The sequence below is a fragment of the Crotalus tigris genome, unplaced genomic scaffold (assembly GCF_016545835.1).
Source record: "Crotalus tigris isolate CLP2741 ecotype Arizona unplaced genomic scaffold, ASM1654583v1 scf7180000017790.654992, whole genome shotgun sequence".
NCBI lineage: Eukaryota > Metazoa > Chordata > Lepidosauria > Squamata > Viperidae > Crotalus > Crotalus tigris.
In genome coordinates, this window is record NW_024096637.1 from 452,581 (window position 1) to 475,111 (window position 22,531).

Sequence of the window (22,531 nt, forward strand, 5' to 3'; positions counted from 1 at the left end):
GAGGAGATGGCAAAGCTCCTGACCTGGAATGTTAATGGCCTTAATTCTCCACAGAAAAGGAAGAAAATATTTCATTATTTGAAGCAATATAATAATGACATTGTTGTTTGCAGGAAACCCATATTATTTCAAAGGATCAAAAATATTTCATTAATGCTCGATTAGGTTCTCATTTTGTATCTTCTGCTCCTGGGGAAAAAGGGGGTGTCGTTATTTATGTTAAGAAAAATTTATCAGCTGTATTAATAGATTCTGATTCTTAAGGGAGATATGTTATGATTGAAGTGGGAATGTATGGTAAGAAATTGCTTATAGTGGGTTTGTATGCTCCTAATCAAAAACAAGAACAGTTTTATAGATTTTTACACCAAAAATTGATTTCATTGGATTATAGATCTATTATTCAAATGAATGTTCTGCCAAAATTTCTTTTTTTGTTTCAAATGATACCTATTTTAAAGAAAGAGTCAAATTTAGAAGAATGGCAGAAGGGTATCAATAAATTTATTTGGGTGGGGAAAAAAACAAGAGTAAAGCTTAAAATTATACAAGATGTTCGAGAGAGAGGTGGACTCAAGGTGCCGAATTTGAAATTGTATTATGATGTGGTGGTTTTAACATTGATTAGTGATTGGATTAACTTAACAAATTTAAATATACTTTTTTTGGAGGGATGGGATCTATTATTTGGATGGCACGCGTATTTAATTTATAATAAAAAGGTGGATAGGGTTTTTAAGTCCCATATCTTAAGAATTGCTTTATTGTTTGGAAGAAATGTTATAGATCAGATTCTAGAATACCGTTGTGGGGAATTCCAGGGCATGCAATAGAAGGGATAAGGAAAGGAGTGAAAATGGATAGTATTTCTTATAAACAATTGCTTAATTGGGATGGGAATAATTGGCAATTAAAATCTATGGACGAATTAGCGCAAGAAAATATTAATTACTCTTGGTTTCAGTATAGGCAATTATTAGAAAGGTGGAGAATAGATCAAAAAGTGGGTTTTATCAGGGAGGATGCGAATTTGAAGAAACAAATTAAAGATCAAAGTCGAACTCATATAAAAAGAGTTTATAGTGTTTTGGTGGAACTGGATTCAGAAACAGAATTAGTTAAAGATTGTATGGTTAAATGGGCTCAAAATTTTGATGAACCGATTTTATTAGATACATGGGAGATAATCTGGGTGAGGAATGTCAAATTTACTCAAGCTCAAAATCTACGAAAAATTTTTTATAAAATGTTCTACAGGTGGCACCTTGATCCACAAAAGATGTCTCGTATGTATCCAAATGTGCAGTCTAAATGTTGGAGATGTGGTTGTCTGGATGCAACGTACTATCATATTTGGTGGTCATGTAGAAATATAAAGGCTTTTTGGATTAAGTTTTGGTGGAACATTCAGAGGATTTTTAATAGAAGGATAAAATTTACACCACAATTGTTTTTGTTAGGTATTATTGTTGACTGTGATGATAAAGAAATTATTTTAATGTTGAATTTAATTACAGCGGCAAGGTTGCTGATTGGGCAATATTGGAAGAAGGACTCTTTGCCTACTTTAGAAAAATGGTTTCTTAAAGTTTCATATTTATCTGAAATGGCAAAAATTTCGGCTTATCTGAAAGACCAATCGCAAGAGAAATATATTTTGGTGTGGAAAAGATGGGTGAATTTTATACAGAATAAATATGAGATTAGAAAGTATTACTTAGCTTTTGAATAACCTATGTTTAAGGGTAATGGTTAGAATCTCTGTTTTTATGTACTGGACTTAAAGTATTTAAAATTTTGTTTTTTGGATGTATGTATAATTGCTTGATGTTCATTTAAGCTGTATATTTTTTGTTGTTTTTAACCCTGTATCCAGCTCTGGGAAGGAGGGGGGAGGGTGAGGGGGGGGTTGGAGGGGGGGAGTATTTTATTGTAAAACTTTAAAAATTTTCAATTAAAAAAAAATGACCTGGTTATGTATCAATGTGAATCTAAAGCACCAGTAAAACTGTTTAGCCAACAAATTAACTTCTGGAAAATACAGAAACAGAAGCAGCTGAACTGATTTATGAAATACATTATGTACTATGGATAGATAAAGGCATCAAAAATGATGTTGCCTTGGTGACCAAACATCTCATGCCGAGCTGCAGAGATAATAAAAGCTTCTGAAGCAGAAGCTTTGAACTTTTATTAAATTTTATAGGAAGAGAATGGGACAAAATTTGAATATAGCTGCACTAAAGAAACATGGAAGAAATTTTAAACTCAGTAATAAATCAGAAACAAAAACTATACTACAGCAGTCTCCAACCTTTGCGGCTTGGTGGCCTGGCTGGGAGGGGAGGGGAACCAGGCCACACGAGCAATGGGCCAGTGCACATGCAAATGCAGCTCAATTGTAAGTTGAGCTGCACACTGCATCAGCCGGCCACTTGTGCAAGTCGAGCTGCCCGTGCATGTGTGCAACCCGCCGCTTGCACAAGTTGAACTGCGCGAGTGCGTGCGCACCAGCCCGTTTGCATGGTCTGGTTGTGAATAGGCCATGGCCTGGGGGTTGGGGACCCTTGTTATACCAGATACACGAGTCTTGGTTTGCACCAGAGTTATTATCAAGGAAAGTTGACACATTATTATGGCTGATCACTGAGATCAGTAGTCCAATATAGCCAAACACTGGACTTCAACACAAGATAATATTGTACTTTGAAAAATTTTCTTTGGCTACAATTAACATTGTCCAAACATTTAGAGAAAAATTAGAATGACCTAGTGAATATTTTGCAATATTATATTTTTACTGCATAGATTACCCATAGCACTTGCAACTAAGATCTATTTGCAAGCACACATTTTTAAATATTCAAGTGAACAATTTAAAGAGACTCAGACAACAATGCTATATATATTTACCTAAGATAAAGCCTTATTGAACAAAGTGGGGACTACGTCTAAGCCAGTGGTTCTCAACCTGTGGGTCGGGACCCCATTTGGGGTCAAACGACCATTTCACGGGGGTCGCCAAACAAGGCTGTCCGCCATTTTTTCCCCCTTTTCTTTGGCCATGCCCCTGGCACCCGGTGATGTATAAATGGTTGGGGGTCACCACAACATGGGGAACTGTATTATGGGGTCGCGGCATTAGAAAGGTTGAGAACCACTGGTCTAAGCAGATATGCACTGCTATATTGCAACTCTTCTTGGATTGATAGATTTACTCCATATACAGGCTATATTGGCTTATCAATGGTAATTGGTTTTTTAGCTGGGGCAGCAACAAAAGAGGGGAGTGTGGTATTTATAAATAACAGTGAAAGAGCCATTTGGACCCATTTCCTTCGCAAAAGAAAAAACTGGGAGCTGCAAAATGTGCGCGCACACATGCGCGCATGCACACAGAACACAGGGCTTGATTAAAGAGTGAAGCTTAAGGCGAGACGTGCGCCGGCCCTGCCCCCCATCCAGTTCTGGTATGGACTGCTCTGCTGTCCTGGCTTCTCCTCCCTTCGAAAAAGACTGCTCTCCCCCCGCCCCACGCTCTCCCTCTCTGGGACTTTCTTCTTTCTGCCTTTTGGCACGAAGGTTTCAAGGGAGCGGAGGAGGAGGCCAATGGGGAGAAAGAGCTGCTGCGGTGGATATTCCGAGGTGGCAGAAGATGGCCGCTCGGGCTCGCCTATCTCAGCCTGCTGCTAGAGACTGGAGTTGAGGCTTCTGGCTCGCTCTGGGAGGGGTGCTCAGAAAAGAGAGGATGGGAAGCAGAAAGTGGGAGAAAGGACGTCTTCCAGCTCTCTGGGGTTCTTTCGCTGGGAGGGCGAGGAAGAGCAGTTCTGCTCAGTGGGAGGTGGGAGCAGACGGCCTCTCCTTCAAACTTTGTCAAGTGACTCCAGGAGCAAAGTGAGCTCCGCGTCCCTGGAATGTCAACTTTGCGAAAGAGGGAGGTGATGGTGGGATTAAAATAAAACGGGGGGGGAGGTTGAGGAAACCCAGCAGACGCTTACATCAGAGGGCCAGCAAGAAAGGCAAGATCAGGGAGAGGAAGAAAGCTTTTGGGGCTTGTGCACAGACATAGCTGACTTCTCCTCGTCTCCTGCTATTGCTGCATCTCCTATGGAGATGTGTTTGCATCTCTCTGTGTCTCTGCCACTCAAAGCCATCCTGCAGCTCGATTCTTGAAGCGATTTCAATCGGCCCCTTCATTGTCAAGAGTCCTTATGGAAGTCAATGGAGGTCTGCGGTGACTCAAAAAGCCAGCCGCAGCACCTCCAAGTCCATTGATTTTACCGGCTCAGCGGCCTGGGGACAGGCAGGAACCGATGCCCCCGCTGCCCACCAGGCCTGCTGCCCGGTCCGGGGAGACGCGAGGCTGGCTCAGCGGCCCGGGGACGGCTAGAAACCAATGCCTCCACCGCCTGCCGCCCGGCCTGGGGAGACGCAAGGCCAGTTCAGCAGCCCGGGGATGGACACAAACCGATGCCCCTGCTGCCTGCCGCCCGGCCCGGGGAGACGCGAGGCCAGCTCAGTGGCCCGGGGATGGCCAGAAACCGATGCCCCCGCCGCCTGCCCTGGGAAGACACAAGGCCGGCTCAGCGGCCCGGGGATGGCCAGAAACCAATGCCCCTGCCGGCTGCCGCTGCCGCCCAGCCCGGGGAGATGCGAGGCGAGCTCAACGGCCCAGGGAGGGGCAGGAACCGATGCCCTCACTGGCCGCTGCCCCCGCCGGGCCTACTGCCCAGCCCAGGGAGGGGCAGGAACCGATGCCCCCACTGGCCGCTGCCCCCGCCGGGCCTACTGCCCAGCCCAGGGAGGGGCAGAAACCGATGTCCCTGTTGGCTGCCGGCCCTGCCAGGCCTGCCGCCCAGCCCGGGAAGACATGAGGCTGGCTCGGCTGCCCCTCCACCTGGTGCAGGTAAGCCCCCTCCCTCCCCCCCACTCACCCTCCATCTCTGGCTCTGCTGCTGCTTGGCCAACCAGGGCCACAGCTTGCGGAGGACTCAACGGAGGCTCTGCTGGGCCACTCCCAGCATGGATCCCGGGGCTTCCCCACTCGGCTCTCCAGCCACATGCACCTCAGACCGGGTCAGCCCCGGAAAGGCCCTTCCTGGCCACCCTTCTCCCAGGGGGCAGGGCACCTGGCTGCAGGGCCAATCAGGAGCTCTGCGAGGGGGCAAATCTGCATGAGAGAGAGAGAGAGAGAGAGAGAGAAGGGAAGCACAAGTGCTTCTCTGTCTCTGTCTCTCTCTGAAAATGGCAGAGGAGGCTCTGGAGCCACAGGAGGTGGCTCAAAGAGCTGCATGAGGCTCCGGAGCCGCAGGTTGCCGACCTGTGGTCTACCACAAAAGAAAGAAACCCCAATATGTTTCTAAAACCAATGTAGAATTCCAGAAAACTTAAGGAGGTTAAGGAAAAAAATAAAAGTTTGACGAAGCAAACATGTCAAAGTTGCACAATGAAACATTACTACTAGAAAAGCAGGAAAGTAAAAGGGGCCACCATCAAAGCAATCAAAATTGCTTTGGGGTTTTAGGAACAATTCTATTTGGACTCTGTTTTCAACTTTGGATTACTCTCTCACTTAAATTCTTTTAAAGAAATGCTGAAACTAATGAAATTAAACTGCTTTTGTTAAGAATAGCAACTACAAAGTAGAAAGAAAGCTTAACGTTCAACTGAAATTAACCAAGCTGGTTTTTGGTTTTAAAAAGCATGTATTTCATATTTGAAGTGAATACTGATCAATTCAACATGTTTTGACCTCTGATATTATATTAATATGATGACTCACCAATACAAAATAAATATTGCTACCAATATGTCCAGTTTGCCTTCTGAAAAATATACACACATATTTTCAGACCTACTTAAAAAAAATAAAAACACAATAATAAGAAAAGGGTAGATTAAAGCAAAGGTACAAACAAAATTACAATTCCTGCATTTTAAGAACACCAACAAAACTGACTCAAGTATAATTAAGAGACACCATGTTTTGTTTTATCTTATTTATATGTTAAGATTTTTATCCTGCTTTTGGTTCTGGAACAGAAAGTGGCATACACTATTTTCCTTCCTTCCATTCGATAAACACTAGGATGAAAAAAAAAAATAAGATGGGAGACATTTCTCTTACCTGTACATCATTTTTATTATCGGTACATTTTTCAACCTTTTCTGCTTGAATTTGCTCTTGACTTTCTGATCTTATGAAGTGTTCCACTGCAGTATTGTCTTTTATTTCGGCTTCTGAACATTTCATTGTATCACCTTCCTCCTTTACTCTAATCGTATCAGTCATCCTCATTAGAAAGGGTTATTTTAAAAATCTAAAGGAAATATGGAGCCTGGAAAAAGAGAAGAAAAAGGAAGGATAGGGGTACCATCATTAGTATATGTATTAGCCCATTTCAATAATACATGAAAAGATCAGGCTCAAAAGGCAGTTTAAAAAGATTTAGCCATGAACTCAGAATTGTTCGCTTTATTAACAATCACTAATAATAAAATATTTGCAAGAATCAAAAGTGACATTCAAACCTAGGCAATATTAAACTTAACTAATATTTCAACCTGACATTTTGAATTAGACTTAGAAAGTATCATTTCATTAAATGCCTCCTATATATTATGTAGCTGGAAACAGAGAATTACATCCAGACTTGTACATCTGCGTATGGAAGGCCAGTATTTCTTCAGATAGGCATATATGCTGCTCAAACTAATTTTTACAGGTAGTCTTTGACTTGCAACTGGTTGTCTAACGATCGTTTGAAGTTACAAGGGTCTCAGAATACAGCCCATAAAGCACTTCCGGTCTTTGTAAAACACAGTGCTACTCCCGTCTGGTCACGTGATCCATCTCTGGGTGACTGACCACCTGTTCATATTCGCAACCGGCTGCTGTGCACCCTGCGATCATGTGATCACCATTTGCAATCATCTCTGTCTGCTTCCCCAGAAAGTCAATAGGGAAGCCAACAGGAAAAGTTGCAATCTACTGCTGCCTGCCACGGAGCTGAGATTCCCTCCCAGCAGGCAGCTCCTTGCTGGAAGGGAATCTCAGTTCTGCCTGGAGCTGTGATTCTGCCCCTACTCGCCAGACAGATCTTTGAGAACGAAAGGGCTGCCTACCAGGAAGGACTCTAAGTAACTGAACGAAGGCTCTCAGCAAAACTATTTGCTAGAAAGAACGCTGCCCCGTCAAAGGACTAAATTTTGGTCACACTACCCCTATATAAGGGAAGCAGCATACTTCCCAAATCCATTGGCAACAATTCTTTCTTCACCTCACCATCGTGTTCCTCAACCTCTTAGCTGCCTTTTTGTTTGTTCAAGTCTTTTGCTATTAAGAGTTCTGTTTGAAAATCTTTTAGAAAAGATAAAATACTTACCTGTGCACCTGTGATTTCCTGGGATGGGATAGGACACTGGGGTTGTGTTTGTTGAGCAAGCAGTCACATGGGTGTCTCCTTTAACAGCCACTTTGCTCAACAACTAAGATTCCAGTCATAATTGTGGTCATAAGAAGATAATTACTTATATTCAAGTCTTGTTAGAAGGCTTTAAAAGCTTTCCAAATCCTGATTTGAAGGAATATTTGTAGTTAAGTGTACCAACAAGTGTTAATGGTTCCATCTAATGCAGCAGCCCTACACATACATTGTTATTTCTCTAATTCAGTAAGTAGAGTGTGATTTATGGATCTCTGGCCCTTAACTATGGATTTTCCAATTAAAATAAATCGGTGGTAGTTATTTTTTGTTAAAAAATAGTTTTGAGGGAAAAATAGTGAAGACACAAATGTCTAAAGTACCAGCTGTCAAAGCAAAGAGGAATCATCACTGTTCTCAAGGACTTCCAAGGCAAAAATTATAAACTTTGGGATGTGGCTGTCCTGCTCAGTTGTAAAATTTGGACCAAGTAGTATCTCTGTTATAGGTACAGTAATACCGTGACAAACAGTACTACAGATTTCACAAAGATAAATCATTATTTATTTCTAAAATATCCAACTATTTTCTGGTTATACATTTATATTTTTAAGTCCTGCAGGCTGCAATTTTAAACATAATTACTCAAAAATAGAGTTCACAAATACACTGAAACCTTTGGGAAGGTGGTTTCAGATCTGCATTGTAAATAGCCTTCCTCCTTCTATAATAAAAAGGCCACGTAAGCAATTAAAGCTTGGTACTACTTGCCTGGTGTATCCTGTAGATCTGTGATTGTGGTCCCCCACGAAAATAAAATAAAATAATCCAAGGATCTTTTTCACAGTCGTCAACCAAGATGTCAGTTGTAATGATCCATCTGGAATCTGAAAGGTGTCCCATGTCCTTATTACTATTGGAGACCCCTGGGCTGAATTATACTGTTTGGCATCAGCAATACCATTCCTTTTAGACACCTAAAAAAAAAAAAGTTTCAAAACCAACAGTTGAATTTTTTTGGGAAAAAAAAAATAAACACAATTTTAACTCTATTTAATTTTTTCCATATCTATTGAAAAATTTCCACTTACAAGTTGTATGATTTTCACAACTTTTCTACAGCAGTCCTTAATATATAACTTGCAATTAATTATAAATATCATTAAGACCAGCAATACATGAATTGGGTTGGAAGGAGTTAGTGAATTAAATTTCAAATATTTTTTCTTATAGCTGAGACTCTGTGATATATAATCCAATGATAATGGCATTCTTGAAAACTTTCCTGTAAAGATGTGTGTTGTATGTTTCAATTTAAATAAGGTACTTTCAGAAAGCGTTTATAAATGCTGCCGTCTTCATTCTTCACTTTCACACATTAAGCGTAAACCAAAAGGCTGAATTAGTAACACCAGGAGTTGAAGACGATTTGAAGACTTTTTCTTTAAAAACAAAGGTAAAAAAAGCAGCTCTAAGCTAAATGCAAAATATTAGATTTCACTTTACTATCTGCACGGCTCAAATGGAACTGATCTATTGAATCTGAATATAAACAGTAATCATCATCCTGAAAAAAATAGTTCAAGACTCCCATGAGCATTTCAAGACCATTCTGGAAATTGGCCAAAATTCTAAACTTTTAAAAGTATACATGAAAAAAAAACAAAACCAAATCACAACAGTATAAAAAGAAAAGGAAAATGCTTTAATGGAAGGACCCTTTTCTTCTTATGATCCATAAAAAGATCACATACTATCTCTTCTCTTTCAACAGTCATATCTATTAGAAATCATAAAACGTAATTTATTTTGGGAAGATTAAGAAGAAAGGTGAGAATAATCTCATTATATATCATCTATGTCAGGGGTGTCAAACTCAATTTCATTGAGGGCCGCATCAGCATTGCTTTGCCCTCGGGGAGCCAGGTGGGTGTGGCCAGGGTGGGTGCAGCCTGAGTGGGTGTGAATGGAGTGGGTGTGGCCTACTAGGTGAGCGTGGCCAGCTCTACATTGTTCATGTCAATGGTGTCTGTAGGGGCCTGGGCAGGAGTGGGACAGATCTGAGGGTCTCTGGCAGAAGGGGGTGGGACCAGGACCACTTCCAGGTAATGATGCATTTCTTCATTTCTCACAAAGAGTGACACCTCCCCATCATGCACCCAGGGGGCGGGGCCGACATGGTAGGGGCTGGTTCCTCGCTGTTTCCAGATGGCCTTGTGGAGCTAAGACTGAATGTGTTTCAGCATAGATGGCCACCACAAAATTGTACATTGGCTCCCTCCTGGCCGGTCTGGCCCAGGGCCAAGGCCAAGGCAGCGGGGGCTGTTCCCTGTTTCTAGGATGGCTTCGTGGGCCACATGAAACCACTTCACGGGCTGCATCCGTCCCTGGGCCTTGTGTTTGACATGTCTGATCTATGTTAAGAAAAACATGTATATATTTCATTAACAGAAAAGAATTCAACTATGCATGGTAAATTTTTTTAATTAATTAATTGGGCATAAGCAGATGACTGAAAGTCTGATAAATTTAACTGCTGGGCAGATAATAAAAAGAAAATGATTATAAGTAACAAACACAATTTGCTGATTAAAGATGTACAAGATGACCAGGATGAGCCTGACGGAGGAGTCAAGCATGTCATAGGTATGGAGTCCCTTCACGCTCACAAGAGATCTAAGACCATCCTTCCTTGAATTCCCTGGCCTCTTTTCTACTGCCAATTTGCTTTGACTGTTAGAAGTTCAGATTCTTGTAGAGAGAGTTAGCATGTATATTAATTTAAACCCCCTTGACTCCTGATTTCCTGTGCATGATAGTAAGTTTTAAGTTTATGGATTCTCTATGAATACTAAGCAGATTTAAAACATACTGAATAAAACATGACAAAAATAAGAAAGAAAAATCTACCTGACAACATGAGGATCCCAATTATTTATAAATGAAATTGTCTAGAGGAAAATAACTCTTTAATGTCTCACAACAGTTCAATTTTATTTCTTCCCTCATTTAAAACATCACATCGATTTCTCCCAATTTGATGTAAATGCAGCTGAAATTCAGAAGCCATCATCTTGAGAAAAACAATGAGATCTCTAACTGCACAAAAGTTAATTTCCTATATTCAAACCTACCAAATTACTTTACATATAGTCCAACTCTCTTTCTTATACACATACACACATGCATATATACACAACATACACACACACAGTGCTTTTTTTTCTAAAAAAAAAACAAAAGGTGCTGGAACTCACACACATCATACAACCCGCCTTGCCTACCCTACAAGGTCCCATCCAAAAAAGGTACCGGAACTCCGTTCTGGGCGTTCTATGAGAAAAAAAGCCCTGCACACACACACACACACATATATATACATACATATATGTATATGTATATGCGTATGTATGTATGTGTATATAGATATAGATACATATATGGCAATTTATTTTTTTCCAGCATGGGAAATCTCTCTGCCCATTGGATTTGTTGATCTTCCTAAGAATTCAAGTGAATTGTATTAAGAATTCATTTGATTCTATTAGATCAATTTTCATGAATAATCATAAAGACTACTTCTAAAAGTTAATTGATGTTGGGAAACTTTAATCGAATTTGGATCAAACGTTACACTTAGGTTGGCTAAAACTAGAATGTTAACTAATCCCACCAAAGCTTTCTATTGTGCTATCAGTCTGCACTTGTATTTTAAATAATTGACTGTAACAGGCCCATATCACTTTTGTTGTTGTTAGTTGCAAAGCCGTATCCGACCCATCGCGACCCCATGGGTTCCTCCAGGCCTTCCTGTCCTCTACCATCTTCTGGAGTCCATTTAAACTCATGCCTACTGCTTCAGTGACTCCATCCAGCCACCTCATTCTCTGTCGTCCCCTTCTTCTATTGGCCTCAATCTTTCCCAGCATTAGGCCCTTCTCCAGTGAGTCCTTCCTTCTCATTAGGTGGCCAAAATATTTGAGTTTCAACTTCAGGATTTAGACTTCTAAAGAGCAGTCGGGGTTGATCTCTTCTAGGACTGACCTGTTTGAACACCTTGCAGTCCAAGGGACTCGTAGGAGTCTTCTCCAGCACCATAGTTCAAAGGCTTCAATCCTTTGTCACTCAGCCTTTCTTATGGTCCAACTTTCACATCCATACATTGCAACTGGGAAAACCATGGCCTTAACTATATGGCAGGGTGATGTCTCTGCTTTTTAGTATGCTGTCTAGATTTGCCATAGCTTTCCTCCCCAGGAGCAAGTGTCTTTTAATTTCTTGGCTGCAGTCCCCATCTGCAGTGATCTTGGAGCTCAGGAAAATAAAATCTGTCACTACCTCCATTTCTTCCCCATCTATTTGCCAGGAATTGAGAGGGCCGGATGCCATGATTTTGATTTTCTTAATGTTTCAAGCCAACTTTTGCACTCTCCTTCTTCACCCGCATCAAGAGGCTCTTTAGTTCCTCTTCACTTTCTGCCATTAGAGTGGAATCATCTGCATATCTTAGGTTGTTGATATTTCTTCCAGCAATCTTAATTCCAACTTTTGATTCATCTAGCCCTGCCTTTCTCACAATATGCTCGGCATATAAGTTAAATAGGCAGGGTGACAGTATACATCCTTGCCAGACTCCTTTCCCAATTTTGAACCAATCAGTGATTCCGTGTCCAGTTCTCATTGTTGCTTCTTGACCCGCATATAGGTTTCTCAAGAGACAAATAAGTGAGCCAGTAGATCCACTTTCAATTAAGATGCCGCAATGAGCCATTTTCACATGATCGCAATTTCTGATGCTGCTAACTTCCCACAAGCAAAGTCAATGGGGAAACCAACAGGAAGTCAGAAACTGTGATCGCATGATCACTTAACAATGGCAACAGGACTGTGGGAATTGTTGTTGCTAAGCATCACGGTCAGGTGACTTCACACTTTATAACTGGATTGCTTATCAATGTAGTTTCTAGTCCCAACTGCTTATCGTAACCCTAAGACTACCTGTATGTCTTGTTTAGATTTCTGTCAATACATTCATGTCCTTCTTATATATCAGGGGTGTCAAACTCAATTTCATTGAGGGCCGCATCAGCATTGCGGTTGCCCTTGGGAGGCTGGGTGAGTGTGGCCAGGGTGGGTGTGGCCTACTGGGTGGGCATGGCCAACTCTACATCGTTCGCGTCAAGAGTGCCTGTCGGGGCCTGGGCAGGAGTGGAACAGATCTGAGGGTCTCTGGCAGAAGGGGGTCAGACCGGGGCAAGCGCCAAGGCATCGTCCATTTCTTCATTCCTCACAAAGGGTGACACCTCCCCAGCATGTACCCGGGGGGCGGGGCTGACACAGCAGGGGCTGGTTCCTCGCTATTTCTAGACAGCCTTGTGGAGCTAAGACTGAATGTGTTTCAACATAGATGGCCACCACAAAATTGTATATTGGCTCCTGGCCAGCCTAGGCCAGGGCCAAGGCAGCAGGGGCCATTCCCTCACTGTTTCCAGGATGGCTTCGCGGGCCACATGAAACCACTTTGCGGGCCGCATCCGTCCCCCGGGCCTTGTGTTTGACATGTCTGTTATATATAAATCAAAGCAGTTGGGATTGCAGTTTCTTTATACATTTGGATTTCAAACTTATCCGGCAATTGAAAGTATTGTATCTTATAAAAACATTATGGAGATAGATGATAGCTTCCATTTGGTCAGTAACATGCTAGCTTTCAATTGCAGTGCTATAGCACAATGTAAAGAATACCCAATATAAGGAAAGGAAAACATTTTTCAGCTGCTGAACAAGAAATAAAAGATTAGAAGTGTTCCCTACGGCAGAGGGCAGTAAAACACTTCAACATCTCAAATCACTCAGATTGAGACTTGCTAATCAGAAGGTTCAAATAGTAAAACACTCAAATAATTATAAACCCCCAAACTATAAATCACTGCATAAACCATCAAAATATTCATTCAGTTAAGATTTCTTCTTCTCAGGTTAGAGTTGCTTCAAGCGTAGAAAATCACTCACTGTATTGCAATCTGACTGTATACGACTGTATACAAAGACAGAATTAAAACTGCAAAAATAAGATGCATTGCTTTTAACAGAAAGCAATTTATTTTAAAATAAATGTGACTGATAGGTTTTTGGCCATATACAATTAAACTTCATTTTTAAAAATTTTGCAATAACTATAAACAATGACAAATCACAACGAAGGAAAAGAAAGTAGCTGAAAATCTATAAAATTAGAACTATTGTCCGTGTCCTCTTATGTCAAAAGCCAATATTTTGTTGGCATAACGTTTCATGACATTTATAAAAGAATCAACAAAAGAAGACACTCTTCTGCTTTTTTCCCTTCTCGGTTATCTCTCTAATATACAGGAAGCATTCATTTTTCAATGGATAAAGAATTCTGCAATATTATTTTTGACAGATTATTCCTTCGCCAATCTATTTCATAACAGAAAGCAAAATGCTATCTGTTACATAATTACTTCCAGAAATACACTATTTCCTCTTAATTTTTAGCATTATGGCTAAGTAAGTCATAATGACCACTTTTTAGTTTAACAGAAAACACTCTAATCTTCAGTACAGCAGGCAACTCGGTATTCAGACACTTGTCTTTGTGTCCTCTTTTACAATTTTATGGTTTATATGGGTTTTTTTTTAAGCTATTGCTTTAGCAAAAATAGGCCAAGGCGACATTATATACGCATGCACTTAGCTGCTTCAAAATTCAAGAATAATGAACGGAAAGTCTCTGGAAGCCTTGGGCTGCTACTCAATGCCTCATTATTACTTTTCCCCCTGAAGGATGCAAGTAAGCTGGTGAGGGACTCCAAATCTTGTCACTAATCAGGGAGGCAATAATATTTGAGGCACCACAACATACATGGATTTTGAAGGCCATGCTGTGAATGCTGTTAGAAAATGGTTACAATGTGACGACTTGCCAGTTCACAAAATGCTTACTACAACTGACCACATTTCTGTTGCTAAGCGAGACAGTTGTTAAGTGAATTTGCCATTTTATGACCTTTCTTGCCATAGTTGTTAAGTGAATAACTGCAGTTGTTTAATTATAGGTAGTCCCTGAATTACCACAATTGAGCCCAAAATTTCTGTTCAGTGAGACATTTGTTATGTGGATTTTGTCCCATTTTACGACCATGCTTGCCACGGCTGTTAAGTGAATCACTGAAGTTGTTAAGTTAGTAACGTGGTTGTTAAATGAACCTGGCTTCCCCATTGACTTTGCTTCTCAGAAGGTCACAAAAGGTCACATGATCATACGAGCCCGAGACACTGCAACCATCATAAATATGAACCAATTTTGCCAAGCATCCAAATTTTGATCATGTGACCATGTGGGGATGCTTCAACGGTCATAAGTGTGAAAAAAAGGTCATTAAGTCACTTTTTCAGCGCCGTTGTAATTTTGAACAGCCACTAAACGAACAGTTGTAAGTCGAGGACTACCTGGAGTTAAGTGAACCTGGCTTCGCCATTGACCTTGCTTGTCAGAAGATCGCAAAAGGTGATCACGTGACCCCAGGATACTGCAACCATCATAAATGTGAGTCAGTTGCCAAGCGTCTGAATTTTCATCAGCTGTCCATGGAGATACTAAAAAGGTTGTAAATGTGAAAAACCGGTCTTAAGTCACTCTGCTCAGTCTCATTGTAACTTCGAACAGTCATTAAATTAGCTGTTGTAAGACAAGGACTACCTTGTCAATCGTCAATTTATAAGAAAGAAAAATCACGATGTTGTATCCTGTCTTTCTCTCGGGTTGCCCAGAATGCTTTCCCCTATCCTAGCTCATCTTTTTATGCACAGAAGACGCTTTCGTGAAATAAAAGGAATGGGATTCACGGGTTTAAAATGAGAAATATGAGCATGTGTCACATTAAAAACCAATCCTGGCAAACAGCTCTGCCTACTCAACAAAAACCAGCATCTTAATTTTGAATGCAGATTTTAGCCTATGGAAGGAACATTCCTCGCAATGAGAGTCTGAGCCCATGAGGAGCTATTCAGATGACTGTTTCTCACTCTTCTGACATTGAGGCTGCTCACAGCCATTGGACAGAAGACAAAACCTCTTCTGAGCACTTTGAAACATGATTTTGATGGAGAAAGCAGTCTTTCCAATAACTAATGACCCATTCCTTAGGTGCATTTAAAAAAAAAAAAAGGAAAGAGAAGAAAAAACAGGTCCCACATAATGCTTAGGAGGGTGAATAACTATTGCTCTAAGTGCAATTTGATAATTGGAGTTTTAAGAAATTGTATTTCACAGCACAATAAGGAACTGTGTGTGAGTCATAATGCAAAGAAACATACTGCACTACTGTTATCCCTGTTCTAAAATGCAGCAGAAGCTGAATACATTACACCGGGAACATTAAACCGTCTAGACGCGTTAGCCAAAAAGCACACCAGCTTCTTTCAATATGCCCCTCAGATTAAATAAAATGGTGCACAGGGCACAGAGAATGCAAGAAAATATTTGGAAGGTTTTCTTCTTTTCTGGATCCTAATATTATCTTCTCTCAGGGAGTGGGAAAAGTTAGGGTTGATGAATTTTTAGAAACATAGAAATTCTATTTCTATATTTTTCTATTCCCATTTCACTCCACTCCACTCTACTGTGCAGGTAGTCTTCAGCTTATTACCACAATTGGGCCCCAAATTTCTGTTGTTAAGTGAGTTTTGACCCATTTTATGACTTTTCTTGCCACAGTTGTTAAGCGAATCTCTGCAGCTGATTAGTAACCCGGTTGTTAAGTGCATTTGGCTTCCTCATTGACTTAGCTTGTCAGAAGGCCGCAAAAGGTGATCACATGACCTTGAGACACAGCAATGGTCATAAGTGTGAACCAGTTGCCAAGCATCTGAATTTTGATCACATGACCATGAGGTTGCTGCAAAAGTCATAACTGTGGAAAAACGACCGTAAGTCATTTTTTGGTGCCGTTGTAACTTTGAATGGTCACTAAAGGAACTGTTTTAACTGGAGGACTACCTGTATTCTATTCTATTCAACAGTAGCGCTTATGTGGGGTTTTGGGGTCCTTCAGCTTTGAATCAGCTCAGTTGGTATTTATTACATTCTACCACTGCTTCATTTCAATTTCAAAACTGGAAAAACATGACAGGAAAAAAAATTGACAGTATGTTATCAAATGTAGCATCAGGTTGTTTAGGAGAATGCTGGCTGGATTTATTTTTTTATTTTTTTATTTAGTGCAGTATGAAGATATAGTTATGATGGATGGCAAAAAAACAACAATGATAGCTTAGCCATTATTATCAGAATCAAGACACAATGACTTATTCAATAAACCATGGTTAAAGCAAATTGTGACTTAGCACGATGAATAAATTCTGATAAATGAGGACTGGAGTAAATCACGTTATTTTCTTTCCAAAGTAAAAAGATTGAGACACGCCTGTCATCAATGATGTTTCTAATTCAGTTCTCATTTTCTTGCATAGGCAGTTTTAACTATATAGATGTACAGCTCAAAACCTAGTCAATACAATTTTGCAGTTTATAACATCATCGTTTCGGTTTTACTTATTGTTTCACAGGAATATACAAACTGGCTGGATGTCTTTGGGTGAGTTACTGTCTCTCAGCCCAACTCACCTCACAACGTTGTTGAGTAAAGCTCTACATTTAGGCAAGAAAAAGCAAACGTACGGTATAGAATAAGGGTACTTGGCTCAACGTAGTAACTGTGAGAAGAATCTTGGAGTCCTAGTGGACAATCACTTAAATATGAGCCAGCAGTGTGCTGCAGCTGCCATAAAAGCCAACACAGTCCTAGGCTGCATTAATAGAGCGACAGGAATCAAGATCACGTGAAGTGTTAACACCACTTTATAATGCCTTGATAAGAACACTTGGAATATTGCATCCAGTTTGGTCACCATGATATAAAAAAGATGTTGAGACTCTAGAAAAAGTGCAAATAGCAACAAAGATAATTAGGGGACTGGAGCCTAAAACAAATGAAGAATGATTGCAGGAATTGGGTATGTCTATTTTAATGAAAAAAAAGCCGGGGGTGACATAATAGCCGTGTTCCGCAAAGAAGACGGAGTCAAGCAATTCTCCAAAGTACTTAAAGCAGTGGTTCTCAACCTGTGGGTCGGGACCCCCTTTGGGGTCGAACGACCATTTCATGGGGGTTGCCAAACAAGGCTGTCCACCATTTTTTTCCCCTTTTCTTTGGCCACGCCCCTGGCACCCGGTGATGTATAAGTGGTTGGGGGTCACCACAACATGGGGAATTGTATTATGGGGTCGCGGCATTAGAAAGGTTGAGACCCACTGACTTAAAGGAAGGACAAGAAGCAATGGATGGAAACTAATCAAGCAGAGAACCACCTTAGAACTAAAGAGAATTTTCCTAGCAGAACAGTTAATCAGTGGAATCACTTGCCTTCAGAAGCTGAGCTCCAACATTGGAGATTTTTAAGAAGAGATTTAGATAACCGTTGGTCTGAATTGGTAAAGGGTTTCCTGCTTGAGCAGGGGGTTGGACTGGACTTCCAAGATCCCTTCCAACTCTGTTGTTCTATTATTCTGAGAAGTAAATAGGAGAAGATAAGACTATGAGGTATGTTCACCACCTTGAGTTATTTACAAAAATAATAGATAGCGTTTAAAAAAAATCTAAAAAAACCCCTACAATCATATATAGGCAAGTTTTAGCACTCAGTTTAACTAATTTATAAAGCAATGTCTTGTCCTTTAGTAAAAACAATGCTCCAATGTTCCTTACAATTTGATTGGTAGGATCTTAATGCCGTTAAAGCCCACCTATTCCCTAATTAGCTGAAAAGCTTAGGTAAGACTTTGTTTGCCATTCTCTCAAAAGCCTTACCACACTCCAAAGCTGTAACCATGGAAACTAGAACAGGAAAATGCTAAAATCGAATTATTCATTGCACTATAAATAACATTTTCTAGAAAAAGCAGAAAGGAACATTTGCACTTTAGCACCTTTTCCGTTCTTTCATATACCCAACTTGCAATTATTCTCTGTATATATTCTCTATAACCTTCAGCTATAGAGTTTACTGTTAGTTTGGAAGAGAAACAGAGCTAAGCAAATACATTATTAGTTAGTATTTATTAATTAACAAACATAACTATAGTAGCTGATATATTTTTTAAAAACCCACAACATTTATAGGCTATGTGCTTCTTAACTGCATAGAATATTGATGCTGAGCAGGAAAACACGAAGGAAGCTGGAAAGCAGGCAAGAGAGAATTAGACTGTGAAATATTTAACAGCTTATTCTGAGATTTAAAATTGGGAGGATGCAAGCCAAAGAATTAAGCAAGAAAATTCTTCTGTCCATCCTCTACCAAGATGCTTCATGAGACGGTTTTCCCTTCTATCTGCTCTTGAATTGTCTCATCTCACTCCCAGTCTATATTGATCAAAAGCCTTCTAGGATTAAGGAAAGAGCAAAGAAAGCTGTCCTAAACTTGGAAATCTAAACTCCAATTGGTTCTGAAGTGTAGTTCCCAGTAAGTCCAGATGACTATACAGCAGTGGTTCTCAATCTTTTTAATGTCGCGACCCCAACTGGTCGTAAGTCGAGGACTACTCAACCAGTCGTAAGTCGAGGACTACTCAACTGGTGCAGCACCGTTTGCAGAATGGGGCTTTTGGCGGGCTCAGCAGGGCAGAGACAGCCTGGACAATTCCTATTGGCTTTTGAAAGCCAATAGAATTAGACTCTATTCAAGAGAGTCTATTCTATTGGCTTTCAAAAGCCAATAGAATAACAGGGAGTAGCACAGCTAAGGAAAAGGGGGAAAAAATGGCAGTCTGCGTTGTTTGGCGACCCCCGTGAAATGGTCGTTCGACCCCAAATGGGGTCCCAACTCACAGATTGAGAACCACTGCTATACAGGAACTAGAGCTCAGCAACATCTGGTTTCCCAGTCAGTTCTCGCTTTCATTACAGCAAGGGAAGGCAAGGAAGAGGGGAAGTATGCTTCCCCTCAGCCCTCCATCTATGTGAAGACTGAACACATCTACAAGACTCTGGTTTGCAGCTGATTGAAATGTTGAAACAAAAATGTGGCTTCATACACTAGGAAGGTACTGTTGTCTGCCTTGAGGAAAAAATTCAAGGAGCCAGGGCTGCTTTTGCCTAGTGATGCCCTCTTTAAAAGCACAGATCTGGCAGAACATAAAGGAGATCCGTAACACTCTTTAAAATGGTTAGTTGAAAGCCATTCAAGATATTAAAATTACAAAGAGAGCAAAAAAGCTAAATGTCATTTAACGGCAGTCGTCCAAGTAAAGAGATTTCCTGAATCAACAATAGCTACAACAAATATCTAACTAGGACATCCACTTTACAATAGGAGAAGAGAGGAAGAGGTAATCCCAAACAGGTAATCACACATAGCTTCTCCATCTTATTTTATTCTAAGCCACACGGCTCTTGCTATTTCATAGCATTGTACCTGCGGTTTTAATATGTTCTAAGCACAATACCATTAAATACTGTTAATACGTTTTTCGGAATGTAACATACACAGCATTTACTGTACCATTTAAAGATCAATTATACTGTACTTCTAAATATCATAGGTCACGGTTGATACTTGGATAGGAGACACCAGAAAGACAGGAGGTGCAGGACTGGGGAAAAGACTGAGAAATACTGCAGAAAAAAATATATCCTGGAATAATGCACTGGCCATTCGCCACCCTGTGGTTCCCCCCCCCCAAAAAAAAGTTCATGAAAAAATCCATGAAGTCATCAGGAATTGAGCTTGACTACAAACATGCATTGTATCTATCCATCATAAGCTTCTAAAAATATGAGCATTCTCTGAACTCAGTCAATCCATCATTGAAGATTGGGACTAAATTGTCTTTTGCCCTTTAATGGATGAAGTGTGTTAATTTTAATATGCAAGTCAAAATATCACTTGCTGCTATTCGCATGCCTGCTCAAAGTCCCTGATTTTTTTTCCCCTCTCTATCACTACCCGGAACTGCCACTTCCATATTCCCAAATGCTTAAGTCTACTGGTGAGCAAGGATAGGAACCTTCTGTCAGGTCACACTCTATTTATATTTACCATGGCACTTCACATTTCCAGCAGCCTCTTCTTAATCTTGCTTTTCTAAAAGAGGATTATGAACTTTTCTTCATGTACTGACAGTACTCTAGTTGGTAATTAAATTATATTCCTACATTTAATATCCATTTGTAGTGGTACCTCCCTTTGCAATTCCTGCTGCCCTATTTGTAAAGCAACATGCTTATTCAGCTTTATAAACTGTCTAATGGAGCTCAACAAGAGAGGGGACTAAAGGAACTTAATTCTTGCAAAGCACTTTCATTGAACACCTTCTGATCCTACTGATTTAAATGAGAAAATCGAAAACCGCTTAAAAGTGTAATTGGTGCCTAGTATGTAGTGTTTCTCTATGGCTTGATGCCTCTGCAAAGAGAAATAGAGGGTAACAATTTGTCCTTCACTATAGGATGCCAATCCCTAGGAAACTTCAAAAGGTAGGAGATATTTCAATTATGATGGGTCTTTGGTGCTCTCTGAGCTTGGTTGTTTTGATTGCAGGTGTTTTATTACCCAAACTAGGTAACACCATCAGTGCTAGTCAATTATATTATATATCACTTATTTGGGGGGAAAGGTTCAAGAGGAAGAGAACTCAATTTATCAGGGGATAATTGCTGGATTCTGTCCTTTCCTACCTAAATTTGCCTTTTCAAATGAGAACAGATACATTTTCCCTGAATTATTTATCAGATTGGACTAGAATCCCAAGCAAAATTTTAAAAAATTTTGATTTCATGTTGCTCTTACTAACCAATGAGTAACAAGCAACAATAAAGGATAAAACTGAGAGTCTCCAAATCCCGATGTAAATCAGTCACCAGAGCAATATTGATTGATCAAATTTCTCCTCTCCCTCCCCTGAAGCCTTCATAAATCTACTTGGTGGGGGATGGAGGAGCTACAGGAGTAGATATTAGCAGCAGGTGCAGGGACAAGGGGAGAGATGAGAGGAAGGGAAATTCCTGTTCACAAGCAGACGCTCATTTGCATATCTCAAAACACGACCAAATAAATTATCATTTTTCTATAATATCATGATAGCTAACTTCATCAACCAACAGAACAAGTAAAGCAATTTGTTTAAGAAAAATTACAGTAATCACTAATGCCAATGTTCATATATAAAGGGGAAACACATCGCCTTAGCAGCTGAATTTTTTTATCAATGCTGCTTTTCATTTGTATATCAAGATGACAATATATTGCAATGAATTCATACTTTTTGAATAAAAGTATTAATATTGATATGATGTACATGATCTATTATTGATATATATTGGGATCTCCTCCTGTATTGACTTCCATTTTCAATTATGCCCATTCCACAAACTACCAGTAACATGCATTTAAATCAGTTATTATTAAAACCCAAAATTAAACCATTAAATGTTAATGCAGTTAATGTTAAATGTTAACGCAAATGTTAATACAAATATATAGAGAAAAGATGGGCTATCAAACAGGGAGCAAAGTAATTCATTTCTCTAGCACGTTACAGAATACTGCACTATTCACATATGCCCACGTTACTTTAAATGCTACATCAAAATTTCACTATTTATGACCAACAAAACATCATTTTCAACGAGAAAAATGGATACTTTTTATGAACTTCCACAAACCAATACTATGAAAGATGTTTCTGGGTACCAAGCTCTCAGAATTAATCTCTATCTCAAATAGAGGATACGGACATATAGTTTAAAAAATACAAGATAAATTCTTCAACACATCTTAAAGCCTGATTTTAATTAAAAATCCTATTATCTATTCTGGATTGATAAATCTATACCAGTACTTTTACATCTTCATTTAAGCATATTACAATACTAATGAGCTTGGATTATATAAAACACACAAGATGAAGTGTGCTTACTGATTGCACCGAAATGGATAGGAGCATTTGGAACAAGACATCAAGTTTTAATATTCTGTTTCTCTGATGTTTTAAAATAATACATTAATAAAGTACAACAATGTGA

General features: G+C 39.9%; 1 protein-coding gene across 11 annotated transcripts in view; it reads right to left on the reverse strand.

Annotated features, from left to right (window-relative positions):
• Positions 1-22,531, reverse strand: part of R3HDM1 (R3H domain containing 1) — a 96,716-nt gene that overhangs the window by 56,855 nt on the left and 17,330 nt on the right. For 10 of the 11 annotated variants that reach the window (XM_039342354.1, XM_039342353.1, XM_039342350.1 and 7 more), the window contains exons 2-3: positions 8,196-8,401; positions 6,128-6,338 (exon numbers count right to left, since the gene is read on the reverse strand). In XM_039342354.1, the coding sequence (XP_039198288.1) occupies positions 6,128-6,298 (171 nt within the window). In that variant the 5' untranslated portion in view covers positions 6,299-6,338; positions 8,196-8,401. Of the gene's footprint in view, positions 1-6,127; positions 6,339-7,385; positions 7,570-8,195; positions 8,402-22,531 lie in introns of those variants that run through there. The other variant, XM_039342352.1, reaches the window with a different exon arrangement.